Source organism: Marmota marmota, unplaced genomic scaffold, assembly GCF_001458135.2.
Source record: "Marmota marmota marmota unplaced genomic scaffold, marMar, whole genome shotgun sequence".
Classification (NCBI taxonomy): domain Eukaryota; kingdom Metazoa; phylum Chordata; class Mammalia; order Rodentia; family Sciuridae; genus Marmota; species Marmota marmota.
Genome location: NW_026000051.1, coordinates 8,579,912 through 8,595,768, shown reverse-complemented (window position 1 = coordinate 8,595,768; position 15,857 = coordinate 8,579,912). Strand labels below are relative to the sequence as shown.

Sequence of the window (15,857 nt, the reverse complement as noted above, 5' to 3'; positions counted from 1 at the left end):
GATTAAATGCATATATGCATATATATGGTGTCATATTGTGCCTATATTTGTGTGTGTTCATAAATGTGACATTATTTAAATAATAATAATAAATAATAAATTTATTTTAAATTTAAATAATTTTAAATAATAAAATTATTTTTGGTACTGGGGTTTGAACCCAGGGGTGCTTACCACTGAACGACATCCCCTGCTTTTTTTTGGCAGGGTCTTGTGAAATTCCTGAGACTGGCTTTGAACTTGAGATCCTCTGTCTCAGCATCCTGAGTTGCTGGGATTACAGGCATGCACCACCACCCCCAGCTTAGAGAATACTGTAAAAAGAAACCTTCATTAAACAATCTCTAGGCTTAAAGGATGGAAAACTTACAATACTGTTGAGTCACCTTTGGTCCCTCCACAAGTGTCTCTTCTTTTCTCCTGAAGGAACCCAGTATCTTTACCATTTTCAATATTCTACCACTTTTCATTAGAATTGTTAGAATTCTGCATTGATTCTTCAATTTTGCTTGTTCCAGAACTGCATGTAAATGAAGCAATACTGCATTTATTCAGTTTTGTGCTTTTGTGATTACTATTGTCCTTGTGAAAATCATATATTTATTTTCATTTCAATATAAGACTATAACCCATTTATCCTCTCAATTTTCAGTGGCTATCTTTTATTTTTAATTTTTGACATTTTTCTCACAAGCACTAGTGCTACAAACATTATGGCACACGCATCTAACGTGTATATGCAAAGTATTCTGTAAATGGTATACTCCAAAGGATTACTGGGTTGCAGAGCAAGTATGTATCCAATTTAATTATCACTACTAAACTCTTATACAAAATAATTATACAAAACTCCTTGCATTTTTATAAACAGTAGGATCACTCCAGGGTAATCCTCTCCAGCACAATTTCATATCAATACTAATTCAAAACACACAAACACAACACACCTTGTGACTAACAGTTTATATATGCAATATGATTATTGGTAGTCAGAGGAAGTTTGTCACTTTAACAAGTAGAAGTCAATTAAATACTTTGAGAGAAAGGCATGCACCTGATTAAATCATACCAAGTGATGAGAAACTGAGCTATGTCATCAGGAGTTAGAATAATAGAATGTCACTAGCACATGTTTGTTAATAATTCAACAAGACCCAGTTATTATAGGAAATGTATATTTCCATCCTTGATAGAATTTTATACTGGCATTGGCTAATAAAACATATGCCTTATACTATGATTTAACCAAATATACATGAATTTCAAAAATTAAAGAATCGCCTTGTCTTATGTACCTAATGGCACAATACTCTGTTTTAAGTAAAATTTCAAAATTTTGCCTTTAGTCATTGAAATATATATAATGTTGGTCATTTTAATGCTATTTGAGGTTGAAATTTCATTTCAATGTTTTCTCCAAAAGTAATGAAATATTTAAAATTATTTAGATTATCATTTTTCTACTTCTGTGCAATACTAAATGTATCACTTTTTATTTTTTGTAGAAGTATAAGTTGTTTCTTATACAGGTATACATCTATATGATCCCGAAAACTTACCTCCATTTTTAAGTATGCATTACTACCCTATTTGCTTTTAAAATTGTGGATTTATGGTAAGTCATAATATGCGGGATGATTAAAAACTAAACAATGTATTCCCTATAATTCAACCTTTCTACTCCTGGGTATAAAAACATCAAAACTGAATTTTTAAATATGTCTACTCTCACCATTCCTATTCAATATAGTTCTTGAAACTCTTGCTAGAGCAATCAGACAAGAGAAAGGAATCAAAGGGATATAAATTGGAAAAAAAATCAAACTAACTCTGCTGACAGAATCATAGCTAGAAGACCCCAAAACTCTACTAGATGACTTCTAGAGCTGGTAAGTAAAATATCAGAGTATAAGATCAATATTCATAAATCAATAGCTGTACTACACCCTAATGATGGAAAGACATCCCATATTGTTAGAATGGTAGAATTAATATCACCAAATGGTCTCCCCATCCAGCCAGAGCAGCAAGGCATGTACTACGCCCTGTTCCTGGGCATGTACCTGACCACGGTGCTGGGGAACCTGCTCACCATCCTGCTCATCAGGCTGGACTCTCGCCTCCACACCCCCATGTACTTCTTCCTCAGCCACTTGGCCCTCACTGACATCTCTTTCTCCTCAGTCACGGCTCCAAAGATGCTCATGAATATGCTGACGCAGACTCAATCCATCTCCTACGCTGGGTGCATTTCCCAGGCATATTTCTTTTTATTATTTGGGAGTCTTGGCAGCTTCCTACTCACCTCAGTGGCCTATGACAGGTATGTGGCCATCTGCCACCCCCTGCACTACACCAGAATGATGAGACAGAGCCTCTGTTTCCTGCTAGTCCTTGTATCCTGGGTCTTATCCTCTGCCAGTCCCTTTTGCACACCCTCCTTCTAGCCCGTCTCTCTTTCCTTGGAGACAACACTCTCCACCATTTCTTCTGTGACCTCTCTGCCTTACTCAAGCTGTCCGGCTCAGACATCACTATAAATGAGTTAGCTAGTTTCACTGCAGGATCAGTAGACATTACCCTGCCATTCATATGCATTCTGGTCTCTTATGGCCACATTGGGGCCACCATCCTGAGAAGACCCTCCATTAAGGGCATCTGCAAAGCCTTGTCCACATGTGGCCCCCCCTTTCTGTGGTTTCTCTGTACCATGGAGCAGTTATTGCACTCTCCTTTTCCCCCCTCATCTAATAACACTAAAGACAGGATGTCATTGGGTCCGTGTTGTACACTGTGGTCACCCCCATGCTGAATCCCTTCATCTACAGTCTGAGGAATTGGGATATGAAAGGAGCTCTCAGAAATGTCCTCAGTAAAGGACCATTTTCAGCATAATGGGCATGTTTGCTATTACAGGTAGTAGACCTTCTCAATCGTGAACATGCATGCTTTTCTCTCTGAATTGCTGTTTCTTTGTGAATTTTGATGTGGCATTCTTTATTCAGGCATGTTTCATTTTTTAAAATAATTTTTATTTATATAATGACAGCAAAATGCATTACAATTCTTATTACACATATACAGCACAATTTTTCATATCTCTGGTTGTATACAAATTATATTCACACCATTCGTGTTTTCAGACATGTACTTTGGATAATAATGTCCATCACATTTCACCATCATTTCTAACCCAATACTCCCTCCTTTCCCCACCTACCCCTCTGCCCTATCTAGAGTTCATCTATTCCTCCCATGCTCCCCCTTCCTCCCCATTATGAATCAGCCTCCTTATATCACAGAAAACATTTGGTATTTGGTTTTTTGGGATTGGCTAACTTCCCTTAGCATTATCTTCTTTGAATCCATCCATTTACCTGCAAATGCCATGATTTTATTCTCTTTTATTGCTGAGTAATATTCCATTGTGTATACATGCCACATTTTTTTAATCCATTCATCTACTGAAGGCATTTAGGTTGGTTCTACAGTTTAGCTATTGTGAATTGTGCTGCTATAAACATTGATGTGGCTGTGTCCCTGTAGTATGCTGTTTTTAAGTCCTTTGGGTATAGATTGAGGAGAAAGATAGCTGGGCCAAATGGTGGTTCTATTCCCAACTTTCCAAGAAATCTCCATACTGCTTTCTATATTGGCAGCACCAATTTGCAGTCCCACCAGCAGTGGCCATGTTTCATTTTTAATTTAGCTTTTGTCTCTGTCTTATTGATCTTGAGAGCCTCAGGAATGGTGTTTACAAATATGCATGAAAATTCTTACTTTTCATGTACTATACTTGTCCTACAATTTTAGATTTTCTATAGTTATAGCTTTTTTAATTGTATAGTTTATAGCTTTTTTGTAATAAAGCTTTTTCACTTTCTCAGTCTTACAAATATTTCTTCTGTCAGGTTCATGATTTTATTTTTTATTTAATTTTTAATACTCTTGTGATTTATTTTGTAAGTAACCTTAATTAAACTTTAATTTTACTTGTTTGTAATTTTTATTTATTCTTTATTATTTCTAATTAATATACATATAAATTATAATTATTTTTAGAGTATTAGGTTATTTTTTACATGGATATATTATGTAATGTTCTAATGAAAGTGAGCATTCTTCCTCAAATATTTATCATTAATTTGTGGTGGAAACATCCAAACTCTTTCTTTCAACTTCTCCACAGATGCAGTTTATTATCATTATGTACAGTTGAGCTATAGTGCATAAGAACACCAGAACTTAATTTCCTTACTTTAGAACCCATTCATCAACTTTTCTTCATTCCTCCTTCTCTCAGTGGTTGTCAAATAGGGGAATTAAGTTCTATTTTAAATAGTTTGCATGCTCTTTAAATAAATGTGCATATATTCATGTTGCATTGATATATGATCACATTTTAAGTAATATTATTAAAATAAATATTCAAAATAATCTCTAGGCTTAAATAATAGAAAATGAACAATATTGCATATGCTTCTTTGGTCCCTCCTCAATTGCATTTTTTTTCAGGAACTCAGTATCTTGATTATTTGCAAAGTCCCTTGTTCTATTTAGATTTTTTCACTTGTGTATTCTTAAATTTTGTCTCCTCTAGAAGTGTGTATAAATAAAATAATACTATATTTATTCTGCTAGGTATTACTTTTGTAGCCCCTATGAGATTTATCTATATATTTTTATTCTCCACTGTGAGACTATAACAGGCTTATCTCCTCTATTTTTGCTATCAGCATTATACTACTATGAATAATGCTGCCACAAACATTTCTGTGCATGAATCCAATGTGTATGTATATGTGAAACATACTGTAACTTGTACACCCAGGAAAGTAACAAGACTGTAGGTTATGTATCTATTCAATTAAATCATCACTGCTAAACTCTTCTACAAAATAGTAATAGTAAGAAGCCTGTACAAGAAGTCTACACATTAAATGAGTGCAACTGCAGGAAATCCTAGAATATGCAAAACTATTGAGATAATAAAATGATCAGTGGTTGCTAAGACATTAGCATAAGGGAGGGAATAAATGTATAGGTAGATGTAAGGGAAATGTTAAGGCAGAAAAATTATTATGTATGATACTGTAACAATAGACATGTTTCACTATGCATTTTTCAGAAACATAAAAAAGTTGTTATAACTGTACAACACAATTAATGAACCATAATGTAAACTATGATAATAATGTGACAATGTCGGTTCAATTATAACAAATGTACTACACCAATACAAATTATCAGTAGGAGAAATTGTGGCCAAGGATGGGGAAAATAAGTATTTGGGTACTTTTTAAATGATTAAAAATTTATATGTAAGTGTATATTGGAAAGAGTTTTAAGATCTAGATGGATTCAAAATACAAGTGAGTTATTTAGTTTTAAAATATTCGTGACTTTTCTTAACAAATGGCTATTTTTAGGGGTTGGGATGTAGCTCAGTAGTAGTGTACTTGCCTGGTTGAGACTCCAGCATTGCAAAACTGGTTCTGTCAAAGTATTTGATGTAGGGACAAAACCCTTCCAATCTCACTCAAGGAAGCTAACATTACCCTGATACCAAAACCAGGCAAACATACCACAAAAAATTAAAAGAAAAATACCCCTAATGAACAAAGTTTAAAAAAATTCAACACAATACTAGAAAATCAAATTCAACCTCCTAAAACAGATTATATGTCAAGAGCCATTCATGAACTATACATGAGGACCTTTTCAGCATTGTAGCCAGTGAGTGGGAAAGTCTGGTATTGGGAACTTCCTATGGCAATCCCACAGGGTAAGATCACCCAAATACACATGAACTCCCCCTCAGCTGTGCTCAAAAAGGCCCCATACAGCACCAGAGATGGGGTGACCTGCTGTAGTCACAGAGCCTCTCGGAGATGGGTGTGACCTGCCAAGATGCCAATCAACCTGCTGACTGCAAGACACCATGAAGCAAGACTCCATCCCTGCCTTTGATGTACCCTCTTAAATAAACCACGGAAGCCATTTTCTAATTGTTCAGCTCCAGCTTCTGTGTGTGCTGGACCTGTCAGGTGCTCTGCATTAAAACTAATTTTTTGACTCTGCATCTTATTTCTTCACTAATTATTTCTGACTTATTTTCTCCAGTGGCTTACAACCTTTTGGGCAGGAAAAAGGATCCTCCATGAGGCTCTGGCTGCCTCGTGATAACTATAGAGGGATTTGGGGATAAAGCTCAGGAAGACAAGGCCTGCTTAGCATGCACAAGGCTCTTCAATCCACAGCACTACCAGAAAGAATATATACAACACAGTCAAGACAGATTAATCACAGATATGCAAGGATGCTCCAACACATGCAAATCATAATAAAAATATACATTAATAGAAAAAGGTTAAACAGCATATAAGCATCTCAATACATGCAGAATAAATAGTGAGTGAAATTCAATAAGTCTTAATGACTTAAAAAGACAACCCTCAAGCTGGGCTCTGTGGCACATGCCTGTAATCCCAGCAGCTTGGGAGGCTGAGGCAGGAAGATTCCAAGTTCAAAGCCAGCCTCAGCAAAAGCAAGATGTTAAGCAACTCAGTGAGACCCTGTCTCTAAATAAAATACAAAATAGGGCTGGGGATGTGGTTCAGTGGTCAAGTGCCCCTGAGTTCTATCTCCAGTACCAATAAATAAATACATAAATGAATGAATGAGTAAATAATTAAATAAAAGACAACCCTCAAAAATCAGATATAGAAGGATATAACTCAATGCAATAAGAACAGTATATGACAAACCCACAGCCTATACCATTTTGAATGGGAAAGGCTGAAATAATTTTATCTAAGATGAGGAATAAGACAAGGATGTACATTTCTACCACAATTATTCCAAATGTTATTTGAAGTATTTGCATGAACATAAGGAATGAGAAAGAAAGAAATTTTATCCAAATAAAAAAAGGTTACATTATGTGTTTGCAGTGGACAATATATACATATAGGATAGACTAAAGACCTTGTCAGAAAAAAGTTTTAAAAATTTATTAAAATGTATTAATGTTGCAAGATAACAAAATTAATAGATTTTATACACCAATAACAAAATTGCTGAGAAAGAAATCAATAAAGAAATTTCATTCATGATAATTATGAAATTAAAGGAAATAAATATAAATCAATTTAAGCATGGAAACAAATGTTCTCTGCAATGAAAATTGCAAAACACTGATGAAATATATTGAAGAAGACACACAAAAACTGGAAATACATCCCATGTTCATGGATTGTAAGTTTTAATTTATTAATGGTCATAATACCCAAAACAATTTACAAATTCAATGTAATTCTTATCAAAATATCCATTATATTCTTTCACAAAAATATAAAGAACATTCCTAACACTTTTATGGAATCACAAAGCACGTAAAATAGCCAAAGGAATCCTAAAGAAAAATAACAAAGTGGAGGCATCATGATATCTGATTTCAAAACATGCTACATAGTTCCAGTAACCACAACAGCATGATATTGGCATGAACACAGACACTCTGACTAAGGGTGCATAATAGAAGATGCAGAAATAAATTCGAGCAAAACAACTTTTCCAAATGCCACATTTTGTTAAATCTAACAATGCTGTATTCTGTTCCACTCAGGCCAAAGAAAGTATAATATGCAACATCCTCCAGATTCTGTATGGAAATGAAATCCTGTTTACTCAGTTGCATACGGGAGTGGAGTAGCCCATGCCCTTGCTTGTTTTGTGGAATTGTGTCAATGGAAAGACTAGACCCATTCTTAGCACCCAGAGAATAAGGTAGAACATTGTCCATAACTCAGGACAAACTGATACTTGTGTAGACTTAGCATAGATTACCTTCATTGCTTGAGTCTTCCAATATTTATAGAGTGTCCTTCTGCATACAATACAGTGTAATAAAGAGGGAAGATACAACCCCCTCACCTTCTTGATATATTTATGTTTCAAAGAGGAAGTAGAAGATTATGTCAACCTCACTGAATGTGGGGCAAATTGATTAAAGCATATCCTAGGGCACCTTCAAAGGAGCCACTTTGACAGCCTCAGTTCAATGAACAAACTAACAAGTGTCAAGGCAACCAGAGTAGGTGTGGTAGATTGATGAGACAAGGCTCTGCATGGACAGAAGCAGACACAACAGACCATCTCCCAGGAGTATAATAGGAAAGAATCATGGAAGGAGATTCTAGGTCTCTGACTAACAGAAATTGAATGGCTGCTGTCTCCAGTGTTATCCATTCTAAGTCCCTCAATGCACCAGACACAGAGAATTTCTGTGAGTTCCTGAACTTTCAAAACCAGGCATTATAGTTCATTTACCTGTCTTGGACCTGGAGACTCATATCCACCATCTCCTGCCCTAGATGGAAAACCTGAAACTCACTGAAGTAGACCAGCAGGGTAAAGAGGATTGGGGTAGCTACATCTGAATCTGTTAAGAGATGACAGTCCAAGCCACACTTAGAGGAGGTTCCAGATTGCAATGTTAGGCCAAAAATAACCAAAAGCTTCAGAGCACTCACCTGGATAGACTGTTCTCTGGGAAGACTTCCTGGAGGTAAAATTCTTGACTCTTGGTTCTTCAAAATGCAGTGCAATGACCATTTGAAGATCCACAACGGGACAGAGAGATAGAGACACCTCCAGTGTTAACTCCAGCATCAGTACCAGAACTAGAGTCAATTCTGGAGATCCAGTTTTAGTTCTACCACCAGCTGCCTAGCTGGATCCAGAATCAATATTGCAAGGTATGCAGCAGCTCAACTTGGAGATAGCACCAGTTTCAACCTAGAGCCAGCCCCATCATCAAGACTAAAACTAGCTACGGAGCTAGAGTCAGTCCAGTGCAAGTATCACCTCCAGGAAAGAGCTAGAACCAATTACAGAAATGAATTAATATACTGTTAAAGAAATGGGATTACTCGTTGCTCTTGGATGATATTGACTGGGAAGGGGCTCAAGGGAGCTCTCTAGATTGATCTCAATGCTTTGTGTATTAATATGCATTTGCCAATGCTGATTCACTTGTTCATGAGAATTTCACCATATTTGTCATATGATATTTTATGATATAATTTCAAAAAACTAACAGAACAGATTTAATTCCACCTCATTTTCAGGGGGAAAGTCAGTCAAGAGCGATTGTGGCAATATAATAATATTTCCATTATGGAGAAATGGCTGGGAAAGGCATTATGGAGGACTACTCATTCAGCTTTTAATATATAGGTAGGTTTCTTTCATGATAATTCATCAAGTTATATACTTCATGGATGCTCATTACTGCCTATGAATATTTTACTTCCATTTAAGAATTTTTGTTTTAAGAAAGTATCATTTTAATCTACCCTTACAACACATATTTTACCCTCCTGTCTCCCCTCAGGCAAAAATCACTAGTCTAAAATTAATGCCCTTGATTCCATTGATTTTCATAGTTTTATTCCTATTTGTATATATCTCTAAAATATATGTATATACATTTACTCATACACATATACATCTCTTGGCTATCTTTGGCTGCCATAATAAAAATACCACACAGTGAGTGACTTGATAGAAATTCATTTACTCAAAGTTGTATAGATTAGAAATCCAAGATCAAGTTTCCAGTTCATTTAGTATCTTGTTGAGGACTGTCTTCTTCCTGGATTTCAGAGAGATGCCCCTTCTAGCTATATTGTTAAAAGGCGTAGAAGAGAGAGAGAGAGAGAGAGAGAGAGAGAGAGAGAGAGATGCTGTCCATTCTCAAAAGGACACTAGTCATATTGGATTTAATGCTCCATCCTTATGATTTCATTTAACTAGTACATTAGAGATCCTTTGTCTAAAACATATCCACAATTGGTGTTAGGCCTTCAACATATACATTTGGGGCTAGGCACAAGCATTCAGGCTATAAAAATGGATACATATAAATCTTTCCTTTGTTTATGTATTTTTTTAATATTGTCAGAGCCTTGGTTTTTCTTCTATGAATACATTTCTTTCATGTATATATGATGTGGTATATAATTGCTCTATAATATTCCTTATGTAAAAAATGCCATGACTTGTTATTTTCCATCTTTTTTGGAGATTATAGATAATATTGTATATATTTTACATATTTAGGTCTCTAGTTAGTACAAGATATCTTTGGGTTATATAACCATCGATGGAATTGAACAGCCCATAGCAATGCACATTTTCCACTGCAAACCATATGACCCAGTTTCCCTATTATAAGTAGCTAAAATGTTAGGTTATACATCCATAGTCACCAAAAACCATCCTTAAATTTAACTTTTCTAACCTCTTAATATAAACTGAACCTTGTTGAGGTTTTAATTTGTCTTTTCATATTATAATGTTGGCCACTTTTTCATGCAGTTATTTTCCGAAGATCTTTTCTGAAATCCCAGTGAATCTTATTTGCATATTTTACACCTTTTCTGTTTGCATGTCTAACTATTAAAAGTATTTTCAGAAGGTAAGATTTGCATAGGATTTGGAAAGATGGGAGACCTAGGTGTGTAGAAGGATAAAGGTGAAGGTCTTCTAGAAATGGTATCTGGTACCTGGAGAAGAGTACCATTATTTGTTAATTCAAGAGATCCTTTTCTCATACTGTCTAATTAAATGAGGAATGTTGTAGAGTTGTGGATATTTGTAATAGCCATGCAAGGAAGGAAGGAAGGAAGTGGATTTCAGAAGGAAATATACCCCTCAAGAGTAACATTAGTCAAATTCACAGAAACTCAAAAGCTATGGTAGTTGTCAAAGCATGGACAGTACTGTCAACTTTCAACTTCTAGGAAAACAGGTAGATCTTTTGTAATGTTATCATCAGGTAAACAGATGCTCAACTATGATCTGTAAGACGCAAAAACCATTCCTGAAGTCTAAAAGTCTTACAAGACTTCTTCATTCAAATAGCAGTTTCCAATCCATATTTATTTTTAATATAATCAGAACTAAGGTTTATAAATGTTCACATATATTCCCATTGAAAATCAACATGTGATATTTATTTTTTATCAGGCCTTGACAAGATGTAACTGGAGATGTATGGAAAAAAATCAGGACCAATTTTAAAACGAATTGAGAGGGAAGTATATATTTAAAGGTATTTTGTGGTTATATGAGAAACTTACACCAATAGAATATTAAAACCATAGCTTTTGGTCAGGAGAATAAGATTTACATGAAGTTATTTTATTCCCCAAGTCCTGTGGTGAGAATGAAACATATGTTTCCTGACTCTTTTGTTCAAAGACTGAAGGTATTAGAGTATTACTGGTATTCTTGAAATAGCATGGGGTTCAGAAATAAGACACTTGGGTAAACACTATCTACCAGCTTGGTTTGTTCTGGACTTGACTAATATTTTCCCTAATGTAAACAGAGAAGGCAAAAAGGGTTTTGAACTACAGCTTTCTAGTAGCAGTCTAATATCATTATCTAATATCTAATATAATTATTCTAATATCCATTCTAATATCATTATTCTAATAGTTGATATAATTATTCTAATATCTAACATAATTATTCCTCATTATTCCATCATTGTTAGTTCTCCAAGAGTAAAGTCTCTTATGACTACTTCAACAAGTAGTTCATGTCCCAAGAGAGCTAATTGCAATGAAGTCATTATTATCTTTTTTTTTTTTTTCGTATTTGGTGCAGGGGTGAAAAGATTTCACCTTGGATCATCTCCATAGTTTATAAAAACAAGGGCTCACATTTATTTCTCAGCCTATGAACAAATGTGTATAGATATATTATCTTTCTCTGGTTTTGAACTGATAACTCTTTTTCCTTTTGCAATGTAACAGTGAGCCCCATTGAAACTCTACATATTTCACCGTGCTCTACGTCTTCCAGAGAAATGGAAGAACCTTTCCATGTCCTGTAGCAGAAGGTATCTGTGATCATTATCTAAGGGTCTGTGTTATAGAAGTGTAAAATTTACTTTCAATGATATGGTCACATTTGTGTGTGTGTGTGTGTGTGTGTGTGTGTGTGTGTGTTGGGAGTGTGCTTCTGATCCCTAGGCTCCATCCCTGCTCACACTAGAGTATAACAGACACCTCTGTGTAATTTATCTTCAACTGAGTCACCACCCAAATTTTGAGATAATGAGGTGAAACCACATCTTTATGTAGAATAAATTATCTCAAACTGATTCTTCATCTACTGGAAAAAGGTACCTTCTTTTGCAAATCTTTAATCCACATTAAGTCTTATTAGATTTTCTCCCAAATTTTACACCCAACTTCTATAAATTTCTGCATTACTGCTGCCATAATCCAGATGTAAACAGGTATTATTTCATTCCTAAACTCCTGTAGGAATCTCCTATTTTCATACCTGCTGTCTTTCCTTCCTACATTCTGATCTCTACTCATTAAAGAGCAAATGGAATTTTTTGAATAGTATTAGTAATCTTTTTTTTAACCATACGATTTATTTTTATTTTTTTAGTCATACATGACAGCAGAATGTATTTTGACATATGATACATATGTGGAATGTACATACATCAATCATATTGTCTATTCTGCTGCCCTTCCTATCCCCCCTACTCCTCCCCTCCTCTCCCATCCTTTCTCTCTATCCAATCTAATATGACACACTTTTTTTTCTTTTTCTCATCACAACATCATATATGTATTCTGTATAACAATGAGGTTCTCCTTCCATCTTCCGTGCATAGAGCAAACGGAATTTTGAGTCACTTCCTTTCTTAAATATTTTGTGGTGTATACTATTTCTATGACAGTAAAATGGAAACTTTCTATTATTTCAGGAAACTTTCTATAATGCTTTACATACTCTGGCCTCTCAACAATTCTCCAGGTACCTCTCTTACCCAGGGTGGCCATGACCTTAAATGTTCTCAGCTCCTCAAATGTCCCAGCCATATTCTCTCCAAACACTTCATTGGAGTGCTAATTTTTATAATCTTCATATGACAGACTGTTATATTCTGGGCTTCTTGAAAGACAATATATAGTAACCTTTGCCACCACCTCACCTCTTGTAATCAACAATCTATCAAAATCATGAATGTCCATTCCCTCCAATTCCAAGCTAGGAATTTGTATTCATGCTACAAGCTAGGAATTTGTACTCCTCATTTCAACACTCAAAAATGGTACATAATGACATATGAAGAGTGCTATTTATCTTACTGGAAGTTGCAAAATATTTTAAAAATTTGCATGCCCAAAAGATAGCTATTTAACATTGTCACCATGATAAAGTATCTGTTATTAACATGGAAATAAATCAGATGACTGGATATATAATTTACCTCAGGTAATAATATCACATCAACAGAATTTTTAGCCTAGTGGGCTAAAGGATGTGGAACATTCAAAGATAATTTCAATCAATTTGAGAGAATTGGTACATTAATGTGTACTTTAGGTAAGCCCTCCCCCCAAAAATGAGTTATGAATAACGTAGGGAGGCAACTCATCATTTCAACACTCAGAAATGTTCAGACTAAATAAATTTTAATGAAATTTGGATTCTATATTTTACTAAATTATCATATTCTCTTTCCCTATCATTTGGCAATTTTTAAGAGGAATTGGTCTAAATTATCAAAAAACCTGAAGGAGTAGGAAAGAGGAATAATAGCATTAGAAAAATTTAAGAAATGGTAGAAATACAACAAGAAAGTATTAGTTAAAAATAATTGGAAGGAAACCAAAATGAGGAACCACTTCTTTCAGGTTTGAAAGAAAAAAGCTATCATTTGTTTCTGCAGGAGAGACATGGAGAACTTCATCTTGGCCAATTCAGGATGTGGCTAGAAAAGCAAGTATTTACTGGCATTCCATAGACTTTAAAAAGTAGGATTTGGTTTGAGATGAGAGAATACACACAAAAAAAGGAATTTGGAAGAGAAACAGAATGTTTCTTCGCATTCTATGAAAATTCCTTTAGAAAGGTTGACATAAGACTAAAAAGGGTAAGTGGGAAAGAGTTTTCCTGAAGAAAAAAAATGATGACTTTATTACAAAGTATATCACCAGACATCTGATGTTGTTGATCGGATTCATGCCTTTAAAGGCCCTTCCCTTGACACGCTGCATATGATTTTTTTCATCAATTTTCCAGACCCAGATATCTTATTGATTCAAAGCTCCCCACAGGGTTCTCTAATCTTGATCCAAACCATGGAAATAAAGCATCAGCCAAAGTGGGCTTCAGAGCCTGTGAAAGGTTCAGCTGGCTCAATAGACCCTTAGAGATTTTCTACTACAGTCCCATTGTCTGGTTTCTTACCTCGCCTTGCACCTAATTCCTTAAACTCTGATTTCCATCATGAATTCATGGACTCCTCATGTTTGAACCTGGTCTGATCTGATGATGATTCAGATGTTTCTTGATTTCTGCAAAAGATATTGTGTTGGTTCTTGGTGGACAAATAATATCCTTTATCCAGATCATTCATCACTAGCCATTAATGTGGCAAAAGATTAAGGTATTCATTCAGATTAAAATGCACATATTGACTAGTTCAAAACTATGTTTTTATTATGTAATAGTAACCACGGCGTCCCCTTCTTTCTTATTTCCATCTCTTCTTCATCTCCAGTAAAAGAGAACTTGAAGAACATGAGGAGAGACAATCAGAGCAGTGTGTCCCAGTTCCTCCTCCTGGGGCTCCCCATCCAGCCAGAGCAGCAAGGCATGTACTACGCCCTGTTCCTGGGCATGTACCTGACCACGGTGCTGGGGAACCTGCTCATCATCCTGCTCATCAGGCTGGACTCTCGCCTCCACACCCCCATGTACTTCTTCCTCAGCCACTTGGCCCTCACCGACATCTCTTTCTCCTCAGTCACGGCCCCAAAGATGCTCATGAACATGCTGATGCAGACTCAATCCATCTCCTACGCTGGGTGCATTTCCCAGGTATATTTTTTCTTATTGTTTGGGGATCTCGACAGCTTCCTTCTCACCTCAATGGCCTATGACAGGTATGTGGCCATCTGCCATCCCCTGCACTACACCAGAATGATGAGACAGAGCCTCTGTTTCCTGCTAGTTCTTGTGTCCTGGGTCTTATCCGTTGCCAGTGCCCTTTTGCACACCCTCCTCCTAGCCCGTCTCTCTTTCTGTGGAGACAACACTCTCCACCATTTCTTCTGTGACCTCTCTACCTTACTCAAGCTGTCCAGCTCAGACACCACCATCAATCAGCTGGTCATCCTCACTGTAGGAGTGGTGGTCATTACTCTGCCATTCATATGTATTCTGGTCTCTTACATCTACATTGGGGCCAGTGTCCTGAGAAGACCCTCCATTAAGGGACTTTGCAAAGCCTTGTCCACATGTGGCTCTCACCTCTCTGTGGTTTCTCTGTACTATGGAGCCATTATTGGACTCTACTTTTTCCCCTCATCCAATACCACTAATGACAAGGATGTCATTGTGTCTGTGTTGTACACTCTGGTCACCCCCATGCTGAACCCCTTTATCTACAGTCTGAGGAATCGGGATATGAAAGGAGCTCTGAGGAACATCCTGAGGAGAGGAACGATTTGAGTGTGATGGGCTTTGTCTTCCTTATTAGTGTTTCGGAGACCATCTCACTTGCCGTGAATGCATTCCTTTCCTCTGAATTATCATCCTTACTTTTTCTTTCTAAGTTCTTAAATTTATTATTATTATTTTTATTTTTGTGAACTAGAGTCTTAGGAAACATTTTCACATAGTATATTTGTCCCACGTTTTTTTTAACTTTTTATAGTGAAAGTCTTTCTAGTTTTCATTTCATAGTTTGTAGTTTTTTTTTATAGGTAAGGTGTTTTCCTTTCTTAATGTCACAAAAATATTTTTTTCTG

General features: G+C 35.8%; 1 protein-coding gene across 1 annotated transcript; it reads left to right on the top strand.

The window, feature by feature from the left end:
- Positions 1 to 14,622: 14,622 nt before the first annotated feature.
- LOC107152245 (olfactory receptor 50-like) lies at positions 14,623 to 15,558 on the top strand. The gene has a single exon (XM_015497767.1). The coding sequence runs from the start codon at positions 14,626 to 14,628 to the stop codon at positions 15,556 to 15,558; it is 933 nt and encodes a 310-aa protein (XP_015353253.1). The 5' UTR covers positions 14,623 to 14,625.
- Positions 15,559 to 15,857: the final 299 nt, after the last annotated feature.